The 20,160-nt window shown below is 35.0% G+C and overlaps 1 protein-coding gene and 2 long non-coding RNA genes across 5 annotated transcripts; 1 reads left to right on the forward strand and 2 right to left on the reverse strand.

The window, feature by feature from the left end:
• Positions 1 to 478: 478 nt before the first annotated feature.
• LOC134200171 (uncharacterized) lies at positions 479 to 1,154 on the reverse strand. Its single transcript, XR_009974968.1, has 2 exons — positions 971 to 1,154; positions 479 to 886 (listed from the first exon to the last, which is right to left on the reverse strand). It is a non-coding gene; the product is annotated as an uncharacterized LOC134200171 (long non-coding RNA).
• A 1,205-nt stretch (positions 1,155 to 2,359) lies between these two features.
• LOC134200170 (uncharacterized) lies at positions 2,360 to 4,944 on the reverse strand. Its single transcript, XR_009974967.1, has 3 exons — positions 4,535 to 4,944; positions 3,958 to 4,078; positions 2,360 to 3,866 (listed from the first exon to the last, which is right to left on the reverse strand). It is a non-coding gene; the product is annotated as an uncharacterized LOC134200170 (long non-coding RNA).
• A 1,824-nt stretch (positions 4,945 to 6,768) lies between these two features.
• On the forward strand, positions 6,769 to 18,646 carry LOC101737643 (protein-associating with the carboxyl-terminal domain of ezrin). 3 transcript variants are annotated; one of them, XM_038015643.2, is made up of 8 exons: positions 6,769 to 6,979; positions 12,603 to 12,844; positions 12,925 to 13,110; positions 14,411 to 14,550; positions 14,655 to 14,764; positions 15,255 to 15,584; positions 16,019 to 16,206; positions 17,541 to 18,646. In XM_038015643.2, the coding sequence occupies exons 2-8, from the start codon at positions 12,632 to 12,634 to the stop codon at positions 18,339 to 18,341; spliced, it is 1,968 nt and encodes a 655-aa protein (XP_037871571.1). In that variant the 5' UTR covers positions 6,769 to 6,979; positions 12,603 to 12,631; the 3' UTR covers positions 18,342 to 18,646. The 3 variants fall into 3 exon arrangements, with proteins under 3 accessions (XP_037871571.1, XP_062528437.1, XP_037871572.1); XM_062672453.1 differs by lacking the exon at positions 6,769 to 6,979 and adding an exon at positions 6,998 to 7,142 and having other exon boundaries at positions 12,621 to 12,844; XM_038015644.2 differs by lacking the exon at positions 6,769 to 6,979 and adding an exon at positions 7,005 to 7,142.
• Positions 18,647 to 20,160: the final 1,514 nt, after the last annotated feature.

The raw sequence follows: 20,160 nt of genomic DNA on the forward strand, positions 1-20,160 counted from the left end.
CGTAGTTTGTTTGTAATACATGTCCAACTTCTTGCCGCATGAAATTGAAGCCACAATTGAAATATAATATTGACTGCCGATAACTTCAAAGAAACATAACTGAGCTTGGGGCCGAGGTAAGTAGGATGATAGCAAGGTGATAGCTCTATAACCCTATAGACTAGAAGCAGAACATGCCAAATACTGTGAGTACAAAATATACAATGAAGCTAAATACTGGTATTCTACTAGTGGTAGGACCACTTGTGAGTCCGCACGAGTAGGGACCACCACTCCGCCTATTTCTACCGTGAAGCAGTAATGCGTTTCGTTTTGAAGGGTAGAGCAGCCGTTGTAACTATACTGAGACCTTAGAACTTATATCTCAAGGTGGGTGGCGCATTTACGTTGTAGATGGCTATGGGCTCCAGTAACCACTTAACACCAGGTGGGCTGTAAGCTCGTCCACCCATCTTAGCAATAAAAAAATAAATAGTCATTTTGAAATGCTTAGTTGAGAGTAGTTTTATTAGCGTAAAATATACTCATTAGTGTTATAAAATTTACTGTAGTACCAGCCTAAAGTAAAACTTATATATTTGGATTTGCTTGGCTATTGTAACAAGCGCTATTTCGTTTTTATGGTAATATAAACTATTACGGACTTAGCTAAAATTAAAACAAAATTGAACTTATTATTTTAAACAAGGTTTTTGCCGATATTGGTCAATTCCTTGAATTTTTTTATATATCTCAGCTGGAAGATGCGCGGCCTCTGCTTGCGTACGAGCAGCCTCTGCTGAAATGAAAGCTGCATGAGCCAGTGGTTCGCCTTAGTTTCCATTTTCTCCTCTTTCTACAACTACAGCTCACGATGTGTCTACTCTTGTTTGTTGTCCGCTATAGTCTAGATAATATAATGATTGATTAACATTCTTACTGCAGTGAGTGAGTGCAAAGAGTACCTGGTTAATGAATAAAAATAACTTACTAAATATCGGCCTGATATTTGCAATGAAGCTTCTCTTAAGATGGCTTCGTCGACGAAAAACTGGGCTAATTATAAAAATAAATATTTATTTATTGTCTTAAAATATTAGATTCATTTGTTTATAAATAATATAGAACATTAAGTTAATGTCTGACATGCAGTTTCCTATTCACGTCATATTGCCCATGACCTTGGGTGAACATGATTTTGAATAGTCTGCACAGCTTTTATTTTCCTTCAAGCTGTGAAAGACTACACTATATTTCTGGTATTCAAATCAAAGCCTACTCTTGCCAAGTCAAACAAATCCACTATCTATTGCTTGATAAAGAATAGCAGCATCTCGCCTAGAATGTCATCGACTGGTTGTTCTAGCGTTGTCGGCCTCATGTCGGCGTAAGATGGATCTGTTGTACCTACACGTTATTATTGATAAAACCATAAAACTAACTCATTTATTCTAGAATTTACTATTTAATTTGAAATCGTCGTGGCCTAAGCGGTGTAGTAGAGACGGCCGACTTTCTAATAAAGATGCGACTGAACCAGTGTTAGAATCCCGCAGGCAGATATCAATAAATCGTTGTGAGCTTATGTACTTACTTAATTGATAATGAAATTAATAAATTAGGCTATAATTTTGATCCATTCTTTTTTAAAATAGGTTCGTAACGTAAACAACTATCTGATTACAAATTATCAAACGATTACAAAAAAAAATGTTATCAGTGTTTAACATGACACAATTACATTTTTATAGCTATTATTCAAAATAAAGCAAAAATGATTATTAGATCACTTATTTTTAGTAACGCTTCAATGAAAAGAACAGAATAAGCAGCTCTCACTTGGCGTTTCAAACGTGAATTCCACTTAAACATTTCGAAATGTTTATATGTAACGCGCTTTTATAAATTCATTTGCCGGTTTGTTCAGCAAAAAAAAAAGTAATGTGGCTTTTTAGTGCCAATTATTGCTACCCGATTGCGACTGGCGCTAGTTGTATGACAGAAAACTGCAGTAAGCGGTAAGCGAACAATCGCGGTACGTGATACGAAATAATTTGACGTTTTGCGATCGGTCGCGACGCGTCTGCACAACATCTGCAAAATTGTGGCTGTCGCAAATTTTTACGTGATCAGGGGGCGGGACAGCAGGCATCGCTGCTGTCGATTATTAGTCTCCCTACCCCCCACCAGGTGGCTTTTTTAGTAATTTTAATATTTTTTATAATTAACTCTCTTTATGAAAAATCTTATCGTTTAGAATCGCTGAAATTCCCGGTAGTACTTATGAAATATTAAAGAACGTTTGATTGTGTTCAGCATTCTAATCGATAAGACCTTTTCATACAGAGAGAAAACAGTTTTTTTAAATAAAAAGCTGTAATTCTCTGTAAGCTATTTAATTTCCCTATATTACAAACAATTTACTGTTAAAAGATAGTATGAACGTACAATTGTATAAAATTTCGAATAACAATAACTCCTCTAGATTAATCCTACTAGAGTACTTAATAACATTAAATCGAAAGTTATCTAAAAGTTAATTAAGTCTAGATAATCAAATTATTCAATGTCACTTAAGTCATTTGTGCGAAATATAAACATGTCAGCTTTCCATTACAAACATAGTAGACAATTTGAATTAAATTTAATAAATTTGTTTCTTAACTATAGCAGTTCTTGCTTAAAGTTGATCGTGACAGATCATGACCTTGTATGAAAATATTACATCTATAAACACTACCTATGCTTCGTCATACAATAATTGTCATTTATACTAGCATTGTAGAGATAATACACACACTAAAGTGAATACTAAATTATTCTTAGCATTCTTATAAACATTTAGAAATTTAAGAAACGATTAACCCACAATCATGTTCATAACATGTGACATTTTGTTCTGCACAAACGTTTTATTACATGATTTGAAAAACAAAAAATGTTTAAAAAATGTAATGATGATTTAAAGTACTCTTAAATATTGATAGTTTGTACTTAATGACGCTTATAGTAATCTTAGACATGATTACATTAGTTATACTTTTATTCCCTATCTAAATTATTTCTATTCTGACGTTTCTGATGCTTTAGCTTTGGTAATACTAGATGAAACAAACAGCAGATTGAAAGAAAATCATCTTAAAGTTAATTACATTCATTACAAACCATTAGTTTACATTTTGTTACAAAAGAAACTGGTGTTCGTTACATGCAAATGAATTATAAACATACACATGCAAACATAAAATGTAAATTTATCTTTTAATCCAAATTAAATGTACACTAATATTACATCTAAATAATAGAAAGGGTTTCGAAAATTTTTATTGCACTCAACAGCAGACGAGCACACAACCCGGCCCATGATAAGTGGTCACCAGTGCTTATAAACTTCAGCAGTGCCATAGGGGTTGCTGTCTATCACTTAAGTTTTAATAAATTATTAATATACTCAGTCACAAGCATATTGATTTCACATAATGAAAATGTAAGAAACATAATCATGTTTGGGCATTTTCATTTATATCTGCTCATACAGAAAACACAACTTAGCAAATATATTCCACAGTTAATCTAAATAATTGCAAATAATGCTTTTAAAGACCGTTGACTTTTGATCATTAATTAAAATCATCTTCTCGTAGAATTTACAAAAGGTTATTTACAAAAATTTATATCAGTATTTTCATATATTACTAACTTACTAATTACAACTATTCAAACGTAATACTATAACTATAAGAACTAAACAACCTATTTTAAAACAAAATTGGCATCAATTTAGTTCTTATGAACTATTTCAATTATTAATTTATCAATTATAAACATATTTAAAAAAAATTAAGATCCCTTGAGAGTTCACGTTCCTTGCTGAATCAGTTTCTCTTCTGAAACGGAGAAACAAAGTATCTTAAGTATGTAACAAATATTGAAAAAATACGACCATGAAAAATTTAGTGTTAATGTAATCTTACTTACAAATTAATATATTACATAACACGTTCTGGTTCAAATATAGTGCATCAATCTTTTCATGTTTCAGACATTTTAGTGCTCCTTATAATTTTTCCATAAAATTTTGTCATTATCAAACCTTTGTCTACAAAAATAAAAACATTATTTTATATTGGGTAGAAGGATGAACGTGGTCACAGGCCACTTGGTGTAACTTAGTTATCAAACACCAGGAAACAAAACGTGAATGCCATCATCTAACTTTGGATGTGAGATCAATTGTGCTGTATTTTATTTAAACAGGAAAGCATGACTGATTGATCATTCCAAAAAACTAGTTCGGGCCCACTTGACAATAAGCATATAATACGCTGAGTTGCAAAACATAAATACTTCCACCCACTCGAGACAATTTTATTATCTGAGGTGTGTGTGTGATAGTACGAGACTTAATACCGACTGTTTTGATCAAAACTTAACATATATGATAGCTAGGCAGCAGAAATAGGAAGGACCATTAGTTGGTGCTAATTCATTTAATTATATTATGAATAATAATTCTGTTAGCAAATAATATACCGGGAAAATAGTGTAAACTCACCGTTATCAAGGCATCCGAAATAGCATTTCATTTTCGATCTTCGAGGCATGCTGATTTTTAATAATAAACATTCTGTAAGAAATGAAAATAGTTACACAGGCTTACGAAACGCTAACGAAGAAAAAAGTATTGGAGCCAAGTTATGTCTAAAGAGAATTCAAAACAGAGTTTCTCAATGTCTAATCGTCTAATATTCTCATAAAGCTAAAAGTTGCTCTAAATTAATACTACAACGTAAAATAACTCACACCAAGACCAAAAAAAAAACGATTTAAAAAATTAAATCGTTACGACATTTTGAAAACTTTTTTTTTTTTTTGAGATTGTTTTACGGCCCTGGAATTTTGAAAACTTCAAAGCAGTGTTTCCACTTATGTTTTTTTTACCACATTTTACCCTAGTTTCTTTTGAATTTATCCCTAAAATTTCTTAAACAACTTTCATAAATCCTTGATATAGAAAGCATAAATAAAATACAGAAAATAAACCACAGCATATTATTTAATGTAGGTATATATAATATAAACGCCCCCAGAAGATCATAGATCTATAGGATTAGAATTTTCAAGGAAGTCGACGCATTGCTTTTATATTCTTTTGCTGCACGCAACCTAACACTGTTCGGTTCTAAAATTGAGCAATTGTTTGCTGGCAAAGTTGGGAACTTTCTATGAAGCAAGCCGTTCAGGGTTTCATTAGAAAGCCTGTTTCTTTTGTCAGTTTTTAAATTTGAGAACGCTGAATAATCTTTCCACCTCAGTCTTTGAAGAAGGAACTGCTAGCAAAAGTGAAATGACAATTACAAGGTTTTCGTAAATGAAATTACCATGATAATCTTTCATGGTACATGAAGTACCTGTATATTACAATACAAGTAAGTTATGGTGACATCAACGAAAATAGGTAAATAAAAATTTGGCGGATTATACTTATTGGGATTCTGGGGAATCCCTAAGAAAAAGCAGTGGCTTAATCTATGATTTACTTTACTAGAGGGTTACTGTTGAATCAAACCTTTATAGTTTTTATACACAACTCTGTTTTATTCTTTTACTTGTCAACTCGACTTAATGTCATTCTCTCTCCATAAAATAAAATGTTCATTGTTTTACTTTAATTATCGTTTATTTTAAAATTCACAACAGTTACTAGTATAGGCTTTGCTTTTTACCCCGAAATATCCTAAATCCTGGTATTTTTTAAATTGTCTTTATCATCCAAAATATCAGCTATTTTTCCCTAAAAAAGGGAGAATTCCCTAAAAGTGGAAGCACTGCTTCAAAGTACGCTACATTTTTTATTGAGTCAGAACTCATATCTGCCATCTAGTGAGTTTATTAGATCATTAATGCCTAAAAGTTACAAAAATTACGTCGCCACAGGAGTAAGATGACGCTAGTTGTATGTTATTTTCCTTTGTATGGGAGTTGCACCCCCCTGCCTATTAGTATCAAACGCGAAAATGATAAATAAGTGTTTATGTGTAGGTTTCCATTAGCGATGTGAACCGATTACAATTTCTGGCTCCGGTTTATTACCGGTTTTTTTCTCAAAAAACCGGTTTTTTTTAGGTATTTTTAGGTTTTTTCCATAAAGGCTAAATAATCACTAAATAAAACAAATTTACGTATAAACGAAGAGTTTTCTTCATACAATTAATTGGGTGAGCATATTTTATATAGGCTTTTAATTATCAAATATATATTATCCAATAATAAAAAGCATTTTATTTTTGATTTAATACTATTGTATTAAATCAAAATTTTGATGCAAGAGGCATAGTTGGGCTGCGTCATTCAGAAGCCTGCTCCTTCTGGATGTTAGCACGTGCCAGCAATTTCGGTGTGGTTTACTGTGGCGGCTTCAGTCTCAATATACATTCGCACTATATTCACTGCGGCCGCCGTGGCATTCGGAATATCCCGTTTTCGCGAATGCAAAAAATCCAGAATACCAGGCTTTTTAAAATTGTTTGTGTGTTTTTTCTGGCTGTTCCGATGATAAAGCGAGAGTTGAAAATTCTTCAAGAAGATTCCCCAGTTCACGATGCACCATCTCTTTTGCAGACAACATGTGCTCTGGTTGGCGAAAGCCATTTCTGAGTGTTGGGTGCAGATATGTGGATATTTGGGTCACAGTCCTCATTTCGTACGCTAAAAGTCTACCAACCATATTGTGGTTATTGCACTGTAGTTTTTAAATGTAATGCACGGTAATTTGATTCTGAAACACGGTTTTTTTTATATTTGTAGCTTGTATATTTGATCTGGTAGCACTGGTGTGAACTGTAAATGTAAAGCGTAAAAAACCGGTATTCTTAAATAAAAACCGGTATTTATCGGTATGTATAAAAACCGGTTTTTCTCCGGTTTTCTTCGAACCGGTTTACATCCCTAGTTTCCATCCAAGTCAAATTTTATAAATTAAATAGGTATGTCTAAGTAGGTAATTGAAAAAGCGCGGGAAGTGTTGAATTAAGCGGGCGTCTTTTTTTGGCTAAACTTTTGAAAATTAAATTAATTTAATATTACAGGATCAGTTAAGTTGTAAAGTGTATATATATTAGTAGTATTGATTATTTATAGTTTTAGTTTGTTTTCTTCGCCTGGTAAGTCATCTTATTGTATTATATGTAAATAGTATTTTTTTTCTTGGCCTCCATGTTGGAGCCCGAAGACCCTGGAGGGACATCCCTCCAGGTGTCTCATGTAGTTACAATAGATGCTTCGGGAATGGAAACGGAAGGTTCCATTATAGATACAGACTGTTCGGAAAACATTAAATCCGTTAAAAGAAAGAGAATATCAACTAGAAACCAAAAAAAGAGAAGGAATCACAAACATACAGATCTACCAGATTGCCAACTTTCCCCTAATGATATAAAGGATAATGTTATACCTAAAGTACTTGAGTCAGATGATAAAATCACTGAAATCCATCATGATGAGGTTGCTAACTCTAAAAACATTACGAGTAACCCTCGCACTGCTAGGCTGCTTTACCAGGCGTCAGACCCTGCGCCTTATGATGTACATATTCAAAAAATTTTACAACCTAATCAAACCGGATCTATTCATCCAGTACAATTTGGATTCTTTCTAAAAAAAAATTCAATAAAAAGCATTGTAGAGGGAAGCATAAAAAAAATTGGAAGGAATAGGTTGTCATTTCAATTTAAAACATTTCAGGAGGCTAACTCATTTCTAAATCACAAATCTCTTGATGATAATAAATATAAAGCTTTTATTCCGGCCTTCACTATCACCCGCATGGGAATAGTGAGAGGTGTTCCATGTGACTGGGACGAGAAAGATGTTATAGAAAATATAGAGCTTCCGCAGAACTGTGGAAGCATTCTGAAAGTTCGGAGACTAAACAGAAAGGTTTATGACGGCGAGACACCCAAGTTTGTTCCAACTGAGACCGTAGTTTTGACCTTTGATGGGAAGGTGTTACCTCCCAGGGTCTTTATGTGTTTTAACTCCCTACCTGTAGAGCTTTATATTTACCCCACGCTGCAATGCTTTAATTGCTGCCGTTTTGGTCACACCAAAATGCAATGCAGAGGCACTCCAAGGTGTTACAAATGTGGTGACAATCATTCAGGTATAAGTTGCGAGACGGAAAGAGATGATGCTGTGTGTATTTTATGTTCTGGTTCCCATTTCGCAACAGACAAAAAATGCCCGGAGTATGCTAGGCAGAAAGCTATAAAAGAAACAATGGCTAGAAACTCTATATCCTATTCAGAAGCAAGTAAAGTCTATCCACCAGTTTCAAAATCTTATGCTGACATTGTTGCTTCTGCTTCATCAGCCCCTTCGGGTCCAACTATGACTTATTCAAGCCCCTATAATTTAACAAGCCCTTTTAAGAGTCCGACTCAATCATATAAGAAAACAGTATTCTTGAAACCCAAAGCTCGTCCCAGAAATTCTAGTAAGGGATATGATCAAAAAGCGCATGCAGAGCTTATCCAAGATTACAGCAACATTCCTTCCTTTTCTACAGGTTGTCTCAAAAATTACAATGATTTGTCAGAAATAATAACAAAGGATCTCATCATTTCTATAATTCAGTACCTTTCACAATCGAACATAATTAAAATACCGTCCAACGATGCCGTTTCTTCAAAAACTTTTTTAACTAATGGACAGTCAGGACCATCCACGAAACCAGTCTCTGGTGATTCAATGGAATTGCCGGAGTATTAATAGTAAAAAAAGTGACTTAATTTTTTTATTGAATAGTTACAAACCATTTGCAGTCTCTCTTCAAGAGACTTGGCTTCGTCCTGGATTCAATTTTAGAATTCCAGGACATGTCTGTCTTAGAGAAGACAGAACAGATGGGTATGGTGGAGTGGCACTAATTCTTAGGGGAGGTGTGCCCTTTGTCCACTTACCCATCCCTAATCACAGTGATAAATTTTCTATTATTGCTGCTAGTGTAAATAATATCTGTTTTGTAAATATGTATATACCTCACCCTTCCAATGAAGTCTTTGACGATATTCGTAGCATCCTATCTTCCCTCCCGCGCCCTATTTTGGTTATGGGAGATTTCAATGCACAACATTCTATGTGGGGAAGTTCTAAGTCTGATCATTATGGGGCTAGAATCTTAGACATCTTAGATGATAATAATTTATGTCTTTTAAACTCTGGTTGTCCTACTAGAAGAACACAGCCCCATGAGGGTATTAGTGCACCAGATCTTACCCTTTGTAGTCCCTCACTTGCTCCTACATTAAACTGGTGGCCTCTATCGTCTTCATATGGAAGCGATCACTTTCCACTAATGGTATCATTTCCTCAAAAAATTGGTGAAAAGACATCAAAGGCCCCTCCCCGGCTAAAATATAGACTTAAGGATGCCAACTGGTCATTATTTGGAGATAAAGTTCAACAAAATTTATCAACCATACCTCCACTAAATGACAGCAGTAATCATCTTTGTGCTGAAGCTTTTACACGGGCCCTACTACAAGCTGCTGAGGAAGTCTTTCCTATAAAAAACAATAGTGGAGATGGGTATATTCCATCACCTCCTTGGTGGGACAGTGAGTGTTCTGCTGCGATAGCTGAGAGAAAGATAGCTGAAGAAAATTACAGAGAAAATTCTACAACACAAAATTTTAATATTCTTAGTAATCTTATAACTAAAACTCGTAAATTATTAAAACAAAAAAGATTCAATAGCTGGAAATCTTTTTGTGCCTCAATTTCACCAGAAATTTCTCCATCTCAAGTTTGGCAAAATATTCGTAGATTCAGATCCGCTTTCAAACCTCCAAGGTCTCCTTTCATGGATAGTAGTACAGTTGATTTGTTTCTTGACAAATTAGCTCCACCATTTGTCCCATCTATAGATAATATTTCTTCTGACTCACAGCCTTCTCTCCTCTCCCAGCATGATAGCAGCGATTCATTCATTTCCTTTAGCCTTTCAGAACTCAAAGGGGTTCTTTCAAGGCTTAGGGACTCAGCCCCGGGTTGTGATGGAATTCCATATTCTTTTCTTCAAAACCTGAACGACTCCTGCCTTTCTTATTTTCTCAGTTTAATTAATTCAATCTTAACATCAGGTAATATTCCTCCATCATGGAAAATCCATGAAGTTATCCCAATACATAAGCCCAACAAACCCATTAATGATCCATCATCATACAGACCAATTGCATTAGCTTCAGTGATTTCCAAAATTTGCGAACATCTAGTTAAAAATAGACTAGAATGGTTTATTGAGAGTAAAGGGTTACTATCTCCTAACCAGTTTGGATTTAGGAAAGGTAGGAGTACGATGGATAGTCTCAGCATTTTTATGACAGACATAAGATTGGCATTTTCATACAATAAGTCTGTGTTAGCAGCATTCTTAGATGTGTCTGCAGCCTATGATAATGTCAACCTTTCGGTTCTGAAACAAAAAATGATTAATTTGAATATCCCACAAATTTTCATAAGTTTCATAATCAATCTTCTCTCTGGTAGAATGCTTAAAGTAATATCAGAAGACTCTTATCAATCCCGTATTGTCTGGAAAGGTTTACCCCAGGGCTCCGTTTTAAGTCCCTTACTTTACAATATATATTCTCATGATCTGGAAGCCTCCCTTAGGGGTAAAGTTAACACACTCCAATATGCAGATGATTTACTCCTCTATGTCTCTGGTGATTCTATTGACAACATGTCTGATACTGTCACATATTCTCTTAAGTTGCTAAAAGTTTGGCTTGACAATAACTCTCTAAGCCTTTCAGTTCCTAAAAGTATTATAGTCTTATTTTCACGTATGAGGCTTCCTCCATCAGTGTCTGTATTTTATAATAACATTAGAGTTCCTGTTAAAAGTGAAGCAACATTTCTTGGGGTAATTTTAGACTCAAGACTTACAGGAAGCCCTCATTGCTACTATATAAGTGATAAATGTGAGAAGATTCTAAATATATTGCGTTGCCTCTCTGGAGTTTGGTGGGGAGCCCACCCTTTCTCTCTAAAGCTTTTGTATAATGCCCTAATAAGGAGTATTTTGGACTATGGAACATTTATAATTGAACCCTGTAATGCAGTAGCTCTCCATAAGTTAGACATTATCCAGTCTAAGGCTCTGAGAATAATTGCTGGGGCTATGCGTTCGAGCCCTATTAACGCTTTGCAGGTCGAATGTTCTGAAGCCCCCCTGCACCTCAGACGACAATTTCTTTGTGACCGGTTTCTATTTAGAGCATTCCAAGTTTATAATCATCCTCTTTACACTAAGTTACGGTCTCTGCTGGAATGTATGGATTATCCGTACTGGGCTCATAAATCGCCGCCATGCCTTATTGTTAGTCTCCAAAAGTACTTAGCTCTTCAAGCTCCTACACATAGATCACAATTCCTTCCAATATTTTGTGTTAACTATGATGCCCTAACTTTAAATCCATCTATTATGTTTGATTTCGGCCTAAGTAAACAAGATCTTTCTATCAATGCCAAATTTATTGATATTATTGACAGTGACAGCCGATGGAAAAATTGTCATTTAATTTTTAGCGATTCCTCCAAACCCGGTCCCGAGGAGTGTGTGGGGGTCGGCATTTTCCATCAACAGTTTGGCATTGTTCAGAAAACAAAATTGCCTCCAGAGACTTCAGTATTTACTGGAGAATGTTTTGGTCTTCTGAAGTCTCTGGAGTACATTTTAATGATGAAGCTTAAAAAGTCAATAATTTTAACTGACGCTAAAAGTGCCCTCCAAGCCTTGGAACGTTTTCCTTTTAACAGTAACCGAAATAATCATCCTGTGATTATTGCATGTCGTGATTTATTGTATCAATGTTGCATCAAAAATTACACAGTTTCCTTTGCTTGGATTCCGGGGCACTCGGGTATCTTTGGCAATGCCAAGGCCGATAGCCTTGCCAAAGCTGCGGTCAATGATGGAGATTTGGTTCCGTACAAAAACTTTTGTTGTGATTTAGCTCTGCTTCCTAAATTCCAGTTATTGAATTCTTGGACTCACATTTGGCGTTCTTCAAGTCAGACTAAAGGTCGATATTACAGCACTATCCAGGTGGATATACCTCCTAAACCGTGGTTTTCAAATCTGACGTTTGGTAAAGCTATCACATCGACCCTTATTCGCATGAGGCTGGGCCATGCATGCATTCCCTTGCATTTGGCAAGGCTTAACCTTTTGCCTAGCGATATATGTGAGTGTGGCAATGACGTTGGGGATTTTAATCATATATTCTTTGCCTGTCCTCGAAATGACCGTTCCGCTTTTATTTCCTCACTTTTGTCCATTAAAATTCCTTTTCCTACTTCAATTTCTATCCTTTTATCTAATATCAATATTGATGTATATAGAATATTAGCTAGTTTCATTTTTCATAATAATATAAAATTGTAACCATTTATGTATTTAGTTTATATAATATATATACCTGATCCTTTTTCCAAATTCCGTTCCAATTTCAAATCCAAAAAATAAATCCATTAACACACTTCCTAACCTTTTTGCGTGGCTGACGCACAAACCGTGCAGGCCAAGAAATGGGAGAAAAAAAAAAAAAAAAAAGTAGGTAATTTTTAATCTTCAGATATTAGATAAATGATGGGTAACGAAAACTCACAGCTAAGTGGCTTGGAAATAGAGGATAAAGCTGTAGAGATAACAGAATTTTGGCAACAATATCAAGCCACTATAAAAGATAGTTGTAGATACTTCAGTCTGAAAGGGGATGGTTCAGTGTCTGTTTTCAAAGGAGAAGCGGCTGCAGGACCACTTTGGGCTGTATCGACACCTCTAGAAAAATTTTGTAATGTGAGTTTTATTCCTTAATTAATTTAAGTGGAAATAAACATTTGGTACTTCGAAGTAAAGCAACAATTATATTTTTACAGAATTTATTAAAATATCGACATCCATGTATTGTGAGATACATATCAGCATGGCAACAGCGTTCGACACTGCATTTGGCAACAGAATATGTGCTACCTCTAAGTCATGTTCTGAAAACTCTTTCACCTTTACAAATTTGCATTGGATTAAACAACATTCTTAGAGCTTTAGTATTCTTGCATGATCAGGTAAGCAACCACATTAACAGACTTGCTTACAAATGGGATATAATAATATATGGGGGAAAATATAAAATATAATGAATAGCTATAGCTCTTTTTTGTTGACTGTTAACTTTAAACAAAATTAGGATTTATAATGAATAAAACTATCACAGTCGAAGGTATAGTCTAATGATTTATGGACAACCCAAAATGAATTTAAAAAATAAGTAACTGAGGTAAACATTTTTAAACACTATTCTATCGACTCAATCACTAACTTTTTACTGAGAGCTTTGTGGTCGGCCGGCGGCACTGCTCTTACGCCCTGCCTGCATGCATTCCCCTTAAAGACCCATGAGTATTAACAAATAGGGATGCGTGCGTTATAAAGTCATATAAGCTGCAATTTGTTACCCTGGCTCTTTTTATGACAGGTGAAGTTACTACTGCCTTTTTGTAGAACATTTGAAAACAAAACTTAGGCTTCATAAAATATAAGTTAAAATTAGGCATGTGAACTGTCTATTGTCTACTAGACACAAATAATGTTGATACAATATATGTAGAGGCTCTTATATCATTGATATTCTATAAGACACTAGCTGTACTGGCCTGCTTCGCTGGGCATTGAAAATTAACTTTATTATTTATTGTCATAATTATTAGGGAGTCCAACACTCTTGTAAATAATAGCCTATCCATTAAGTACATGCATTTTCTACATGGATACCAAGTATCAAGTCAATCGGATGCATGGTTCAGTAGTTATAACTGAACATCCATAAAAACCACTGTAGATTTTTATATTAGTATAGATAATGAAACAATGATTCATATTGAGGGGTGAAAAGCTATTTTGTTAAAGCAACATTACAAGAGACCCATTGAAAGTTTAAATTTTGGAAAAAATAGTATAAAAAAAACTTCTCCAGATATTTGAATGGGGTAAACTTAGTTGAAGTTCAATTAAAAACATCAAATTGTTGATACTAATACCAAATAAAACAGACCTTTAATTACAAAGATAATGTCGCTTAAACCATATAGCCTTTGACCCTTCTATATGGACCGTTACTAAACTGGATCAATATAGTAGTGTATTGACACTCTTGAACTAGATTGATAGTTTAGCAATCTGGACATGTTGATGTTAAAGGAAATGAATATGCTGATGAGTTACCAAAATAGGTTCTGATAAAACAATGATAGGCCAAAACCATGTACAGAAATTCTAATAAGCATTTTCCATTATACAATAAGGGTTTCAGAGTAACCCAATCAAAATGAATTTTAAGATTTTTTAGAAATTTGTTTTAATTTCCAGGCTAGCATGTCACATAATAATGTCAGTACTTCAGCTGTATATGTGACAGGTGATGGCCAGTGGAAACTAGGTGGCTTGCAATACTTATGTCCATTTTCTGAGCTCACACCGGCTTATTTAAAACATGCTAGAATCCATAGGTCAGTATTTTATAATTATTTTGAATTTCACTGGACTTTTGATTACCTAAATTAAAATCTTATAATGATTTCTTTATATGGTTTTAATAAATTTTTTTTTTCAGGTATGATAAAGCCATTGATCCCAATGAAGATTCAAATGAGCTAACAACAAAAGTGGATCAATATGGTTTTGCAGTACTTGTTGAAGATGTTCTAAAGGGACAAAGCGATGGTATTTTTTGTAAACATTTATTAGATAGACTATCCAAATATATTATAAAATCAACATATTACAAGAGAGAACTTAGAGAGATGCATTTTTTTCATTTAAAATGTAACATTTTGGTAGACATAAGGCAAATGCTGCCATCCAACCTCAGACATAAGTATTTTTATACATTAGTGCATAGATGGGTGAAAGTGTACATGACCAACATGATGTAGTTGGTCATATACATTACAACGTAAATGCCATTACTAATCTTCAGGTTCTATTTTCAATTGTATTGCATAATAGCTATCGTACCCTTCAAACTCGAACAATTAATATACTTGCCTTTTCGCAGAAAAGGGCAGGTTGGTGGTATCTACCCAGCTCATGATATGTGTCTTAAAATTAGATGAATTATATTATCATGCTTTTTTTATTCTTAATATTATAGTAAAAACGCAGTTTTTTAGTTGAACAGACTACATTCAGTTCACCATTCTGCAAATTTCAGATGAGGTACCATATTTAACAAATTTTAAAAAATACTGTAAAGACAACTTGAAAAATGAAGATCCAACAAAAAGGTCAAAGCTATCAGAGGTTTTGCAACACAATTTTTTCAACCACACATTTATCAGTATTTATAAGTTTCTTACATTCCTGCCTTTGAAAAGCGAAGATGAAAGAAGTGAATTCTTCACAACCATTTTAAACAATTTGAAATGTTATGATGAGGAAACTGTAGCTAAGCAATTGAGTGGATTGTTGCTTTCAAGACTCACAATGTTAGATGCAACTGCACGGAGGGAAGTCATTCCATATATCCTCGAACCTTGTAATGGTAATTTTGATTTTATGTAAAAGTCTTATGTTTTTTTTCATTGGTATAAAATGGACTAACGGGCACAATAATTCTGCTGTCACTCAAAATATGTCTTGTCGCATTCTTCGGATCGGCTCTCAGGCTTTGGCTCTTCAAGCACCAGTTAGCGCCCTCGTCGAAGACGTCAATTTGATACGACGAAGAGTCGACGTGCAAACTAGCCCATAGACATAACCCACTGAGTTTCTCGCCTGATCTTCTCAGTGGGTTGCGCTTCCAATCTCCAATCAGGGGTTTTTGGCTTTTTTGCTAGGGCTAGTGCTAGCAATTTTCTCTCAGGTTGAGCGCGTGAGCTCCTATACGTCCTCGAAAAGCTGGAATAACTCCTTAGGCTACCAGCGAATAGGTAGGAAAAAAATAAACATTTGTGCTAATTGGTATATTATTTTCAGAGAGACAACAAAATAGTGAACATCCAGGTTTTTTTAGTTTAAACGTGTTCAAAGAGCATGTGAAACCTAGACTTTTGCAACTGTTCAGTGTCAGAGACAGTCAGATAAGAATGTTGTTATTGATGCATTTTTCAAAGTATATTCATGTCTTCACACACGAGGAGCTCTCGCAACATATACTACCCGAAGTGAGTATAATACTGAAATTATACTTTTTCATCTGCAATCTTAAAAGAAGCGCGTGTTCCGTCGCGAATATATAATACGCGACAAATCACATCTAGTGATATTGTTTGCCTTATGTGAAAATCGAACCCACGACCCACGGCCCAACGGTCGGAGGCTGAGAGCTAACAACTGCGCCACTAAGTCAATAACTTATGGTCGCCTAACATATTGGGCCAGTAAAAACTGTGCACGGCTGTGATGACATTTTCGTAAAACATATTAGCAAACAAACCTTACTGTGTTAAGAGTATATCGAGAAAGTAACTTTTCAAAATAATAACTGATCTTCGAACTAAAAATGTGTCGGTCTTGATTGCAAACTATCAACTCTCGACATTAGAGATTCAAAGTCGTATATCGGATTGCAGTAGTAATTTGTTCCTGATTGATCCTACTTTCGCTACTAGTTCTAGTAGGCTGCTAGAGCTGTGGTAACCGTGTGTGGTTACCGTGCTCATCGAATACGTTACGAAATACTTAGACGTTTAGGTACGTAGTACGTAGTTTTTTGCCGGGACTTATCCATTGTGTTGAGCACATGACGTGGCGCGAATGACAAAACCTTCACGACTATGTATAAACTGGCCTGTGTTTATTTTGTAATTAATACAAGACCACGCGCTTACTAAACTGTTAATAAACAAACTACAAAAACAAACGAATGGGCATTTAGATTTTAGATTCAGAATCCCAACTGCACTAGAAGCAAGCAAAAACCACAAACGCCAAATCTTTGGGTTCCAAGTAGTCGTAATCGAATCGAAAATCCAATTGTTGTAAAATTTACCTGTGGGTTTCGGTGGTTTATTCGCGAACCATGCGATGAAATTATTTTCTCATGCATTTTTATTGCATTTTTAATACATATTTAATGTAAGTAAACAGGATATAATAAATAATAAACTCACAGCCTCAAGAACAAACAGCGTGTTAACTTAATCTTAAAAAAATAGTAATTTCATAATAAATATACTAATTTATAAATGCTACTTCATCTTTATTCAACGAAAAATAAGTTCATATTTTAGCTAGACACTAAATATTTAATTTGAAATGTACAACAGTTTTTATTTATTTATTGTTTATGTAAGTGGACGAGCTCATGGTCCCCCTGACGTTATGTGGTTGCCGGAGCCCACAGACATCTACAACGTAAATGCCGCCACCTACCTTGAGATATTAGTTCTAAGGTCTCAGTTTTCACGGTAAAACGGCTGCCCCACCCTCCAAACCGTAACTCAGACACCCCACCACTAGTATTGTTAATTTCAATGATTTAACTTGTATGTTTCAGTTACTGTTGGGTATAAAAGACACAGATGATAACTTAGTAGCGTCGACATTAATATGCCTAAGTGTCTTAGTACCTATACTCGGAGCTGCAGCCGTTGTAGGCGGAAAGAGATCAAAATATTTTACTGACGGAAGACCAAACTGTAAAAACAACTTGATAAAATCAACAAGCATCAACAAGCAAGATAAAAAAGTGTATCTCTTAGAAAAATCATTAAGGGAATTACCCTGTTCAGAGGATGTTTATGAAAATGACAATACCGGTCTGACCACTTTTACGAATATAAACTTAAATGAAAGACCTACACCAGTCGGCGGTGAATCTTTGGAGGAAGAAGTAATATTAAGAGAATCTACAATTAATCAAGTTAACAGCGAAGAGGATTGGAGTGATTGGGATAACACTAACCGTCAGCTCACTATGGCAGAAACAGAAAGCATCTCGATTGAAGCAGATACCATTTATTTGAATACCGAAAAAAAAGAAGTACCCGTAATCGAAACGAACGTCGCAGCAGAAGATTCGGCATTAAAAAAATCATTGCTTCAAAAAGCAGCCATTGATGCCAAAAGAAACATTGTAGACATATCAGAGTTGGATATTAAACATCAAAAAACAAGTAATACAAAAAAAGGTGCTGACGAATTTGACTTTTTCGCTGACATGAAGCCTGTTATCGAGAAGGCCGCTGTTGTCAGTATCGATGATTTGGTTTCGAAAGAATTTAGCAGCAAGTTAACGTTCGTACCCGATGAAAACCAAGACGAGAACGAAGGTTGGGGTGAAAACTGGAATGATTAAGAGAATAAAAGAAATGATCATTAATACAATAATTATAATCTGTACTTTACAAAACCTTAAGAATTAAACAACTGTAAAATTTCATTTATGTAGACTTGATTTTTTTTATACCCAGTTGTGATGTCGTTTATTCAATGCCTCGTACAATTGATAAAGTCATAAAATTGTAAAAATGAAATGAAAACCTTTACTTATCTATTTAAAAACTGTAAATACGCATTATGTAGTTTATTTATGCCCTAAATATTGTTAACGTTGTCTTAAATAGATGATATTATTTAATAAATAAAATCTTATCTTCAAAATTTCATTTGTGATTCCTAGTATTTTAAATTGTAAGCTTTAAAAAAAATAGGCAATATGGATTCTCCATTAATCAAATTTTATAATTTTTGTGTTAGAAAATTAAAGATATTGTTGTATTGGTATAAATATAAAAAGTTTTAAGCTTTCAGTGTAGTTACAAATTTTTTTTTTATTGCTTAGATGGATGGACGACCTCACAGCCCACCTGGTGTTAAGTGGTATACTGGAGCCCATAGACATCTACAATGTAAATGCGCCACCCACTTTGAGATATAAATTCTAAGGTCTCAGTATAGTTACAACGGCTACCCCACCCTTCAAACCGAAACGCATTACTGCTTCACGGCAGAAATAGGCGGGGTAGTGGTACCTACCCGTGCGGACACTCAGAGGTCATACCACCAGTAATTACGCGAATTATTATTTTGCAGATTTGATTTTTATTACACGATGTTATTTCTTCACCGTGGAAGTCAATCAGGAATATTTGGTAAGTACGTATTTTACTACAAAAATTTGTACCCGTCTGCGGGATTAGAACACCGTTGCATCGTTAGATACGAATGCACCGGACGTCTTATCTATTAGGCCACGACGACTTCTAAACGACATTTAGATGACTCCGCCGACCCGGCGATTTTGGTATGATCTACTCTGCTGTAGTGTCGGTCGTGGAACTCCCTATATTGCCCGGGATCTCTCTCGCGCGACCTTTGTGTCATTAGAGCCTTTTAGAGAGGAAGACTTCGAGCTCGGTGGGTGGTGCTGGTAGGAACCCAGGCATAAACAATGTAAATGTCACCAACCACATGAGTTCCAAGTCTCAGTTCTATAGTACAACGACTGCCCCTTAAAACCGAAAGGCATTAAATGCAAAAAATTAGGGGATTCTTACTCGCGTGAGCTTGCAAGACACCACCCTACTACCAGTAATCACGTAAATTAAATCTGTGAATTTGGTTTTTATCACGATGCTATCCTTAACCATCGTAAAGTTATTCGTAAACATGTATTATGTAGGTACCTACGTATTTCATTAGAAGAACTGGTGCGGTATTGATGCCGGACTAGGTGTTCGATACGTGTATACCCCTTAACTTATCCCTAACGTAACACACAGATACAGTAAGCATTGCTTAGACCTACTCAACAGACAAAATCGAGGACTAACCATTCCTGGAACAAATAGATTCCTGAAATGAGACTGCGAACCGGTAAACATTGCCGGGACAGGTAGATTATGAAGAAAAGATTTTCAGGTTCATTGGTGACAAATGCTACACTGACAATTTTTAACACGCCTTTAGCAATGCTTTAGCCTGTGTACTGCCCATGGAGTTACTATGTACCTACAAAATACTAACTCTATGGTACTGCCTGTGTATATTTTTGCATGTAATGAAATCTTTGATGTTCGTGATATTCACCTATTAAATTTAGCACACTTATCAAGGACCCCTGATGCAATAGTTAATTGTGCTCTAAAAAAGGGTAAGAATAACATAAATAATTC

The sequence above is a fragment of the Bombyx mori genome, chromosome 15 (assembly GCF_030269925.1).
Source record: "Bombyx mori chromosome 15, ASM3026992v2".
In the NCBI taxonomy this organism is placed as follows: Eukaryota; Metazoa; Arthropoda; class Insecta; order Lepidoptera; family Bombycidae; genus Bombyx; species Bombyx mori.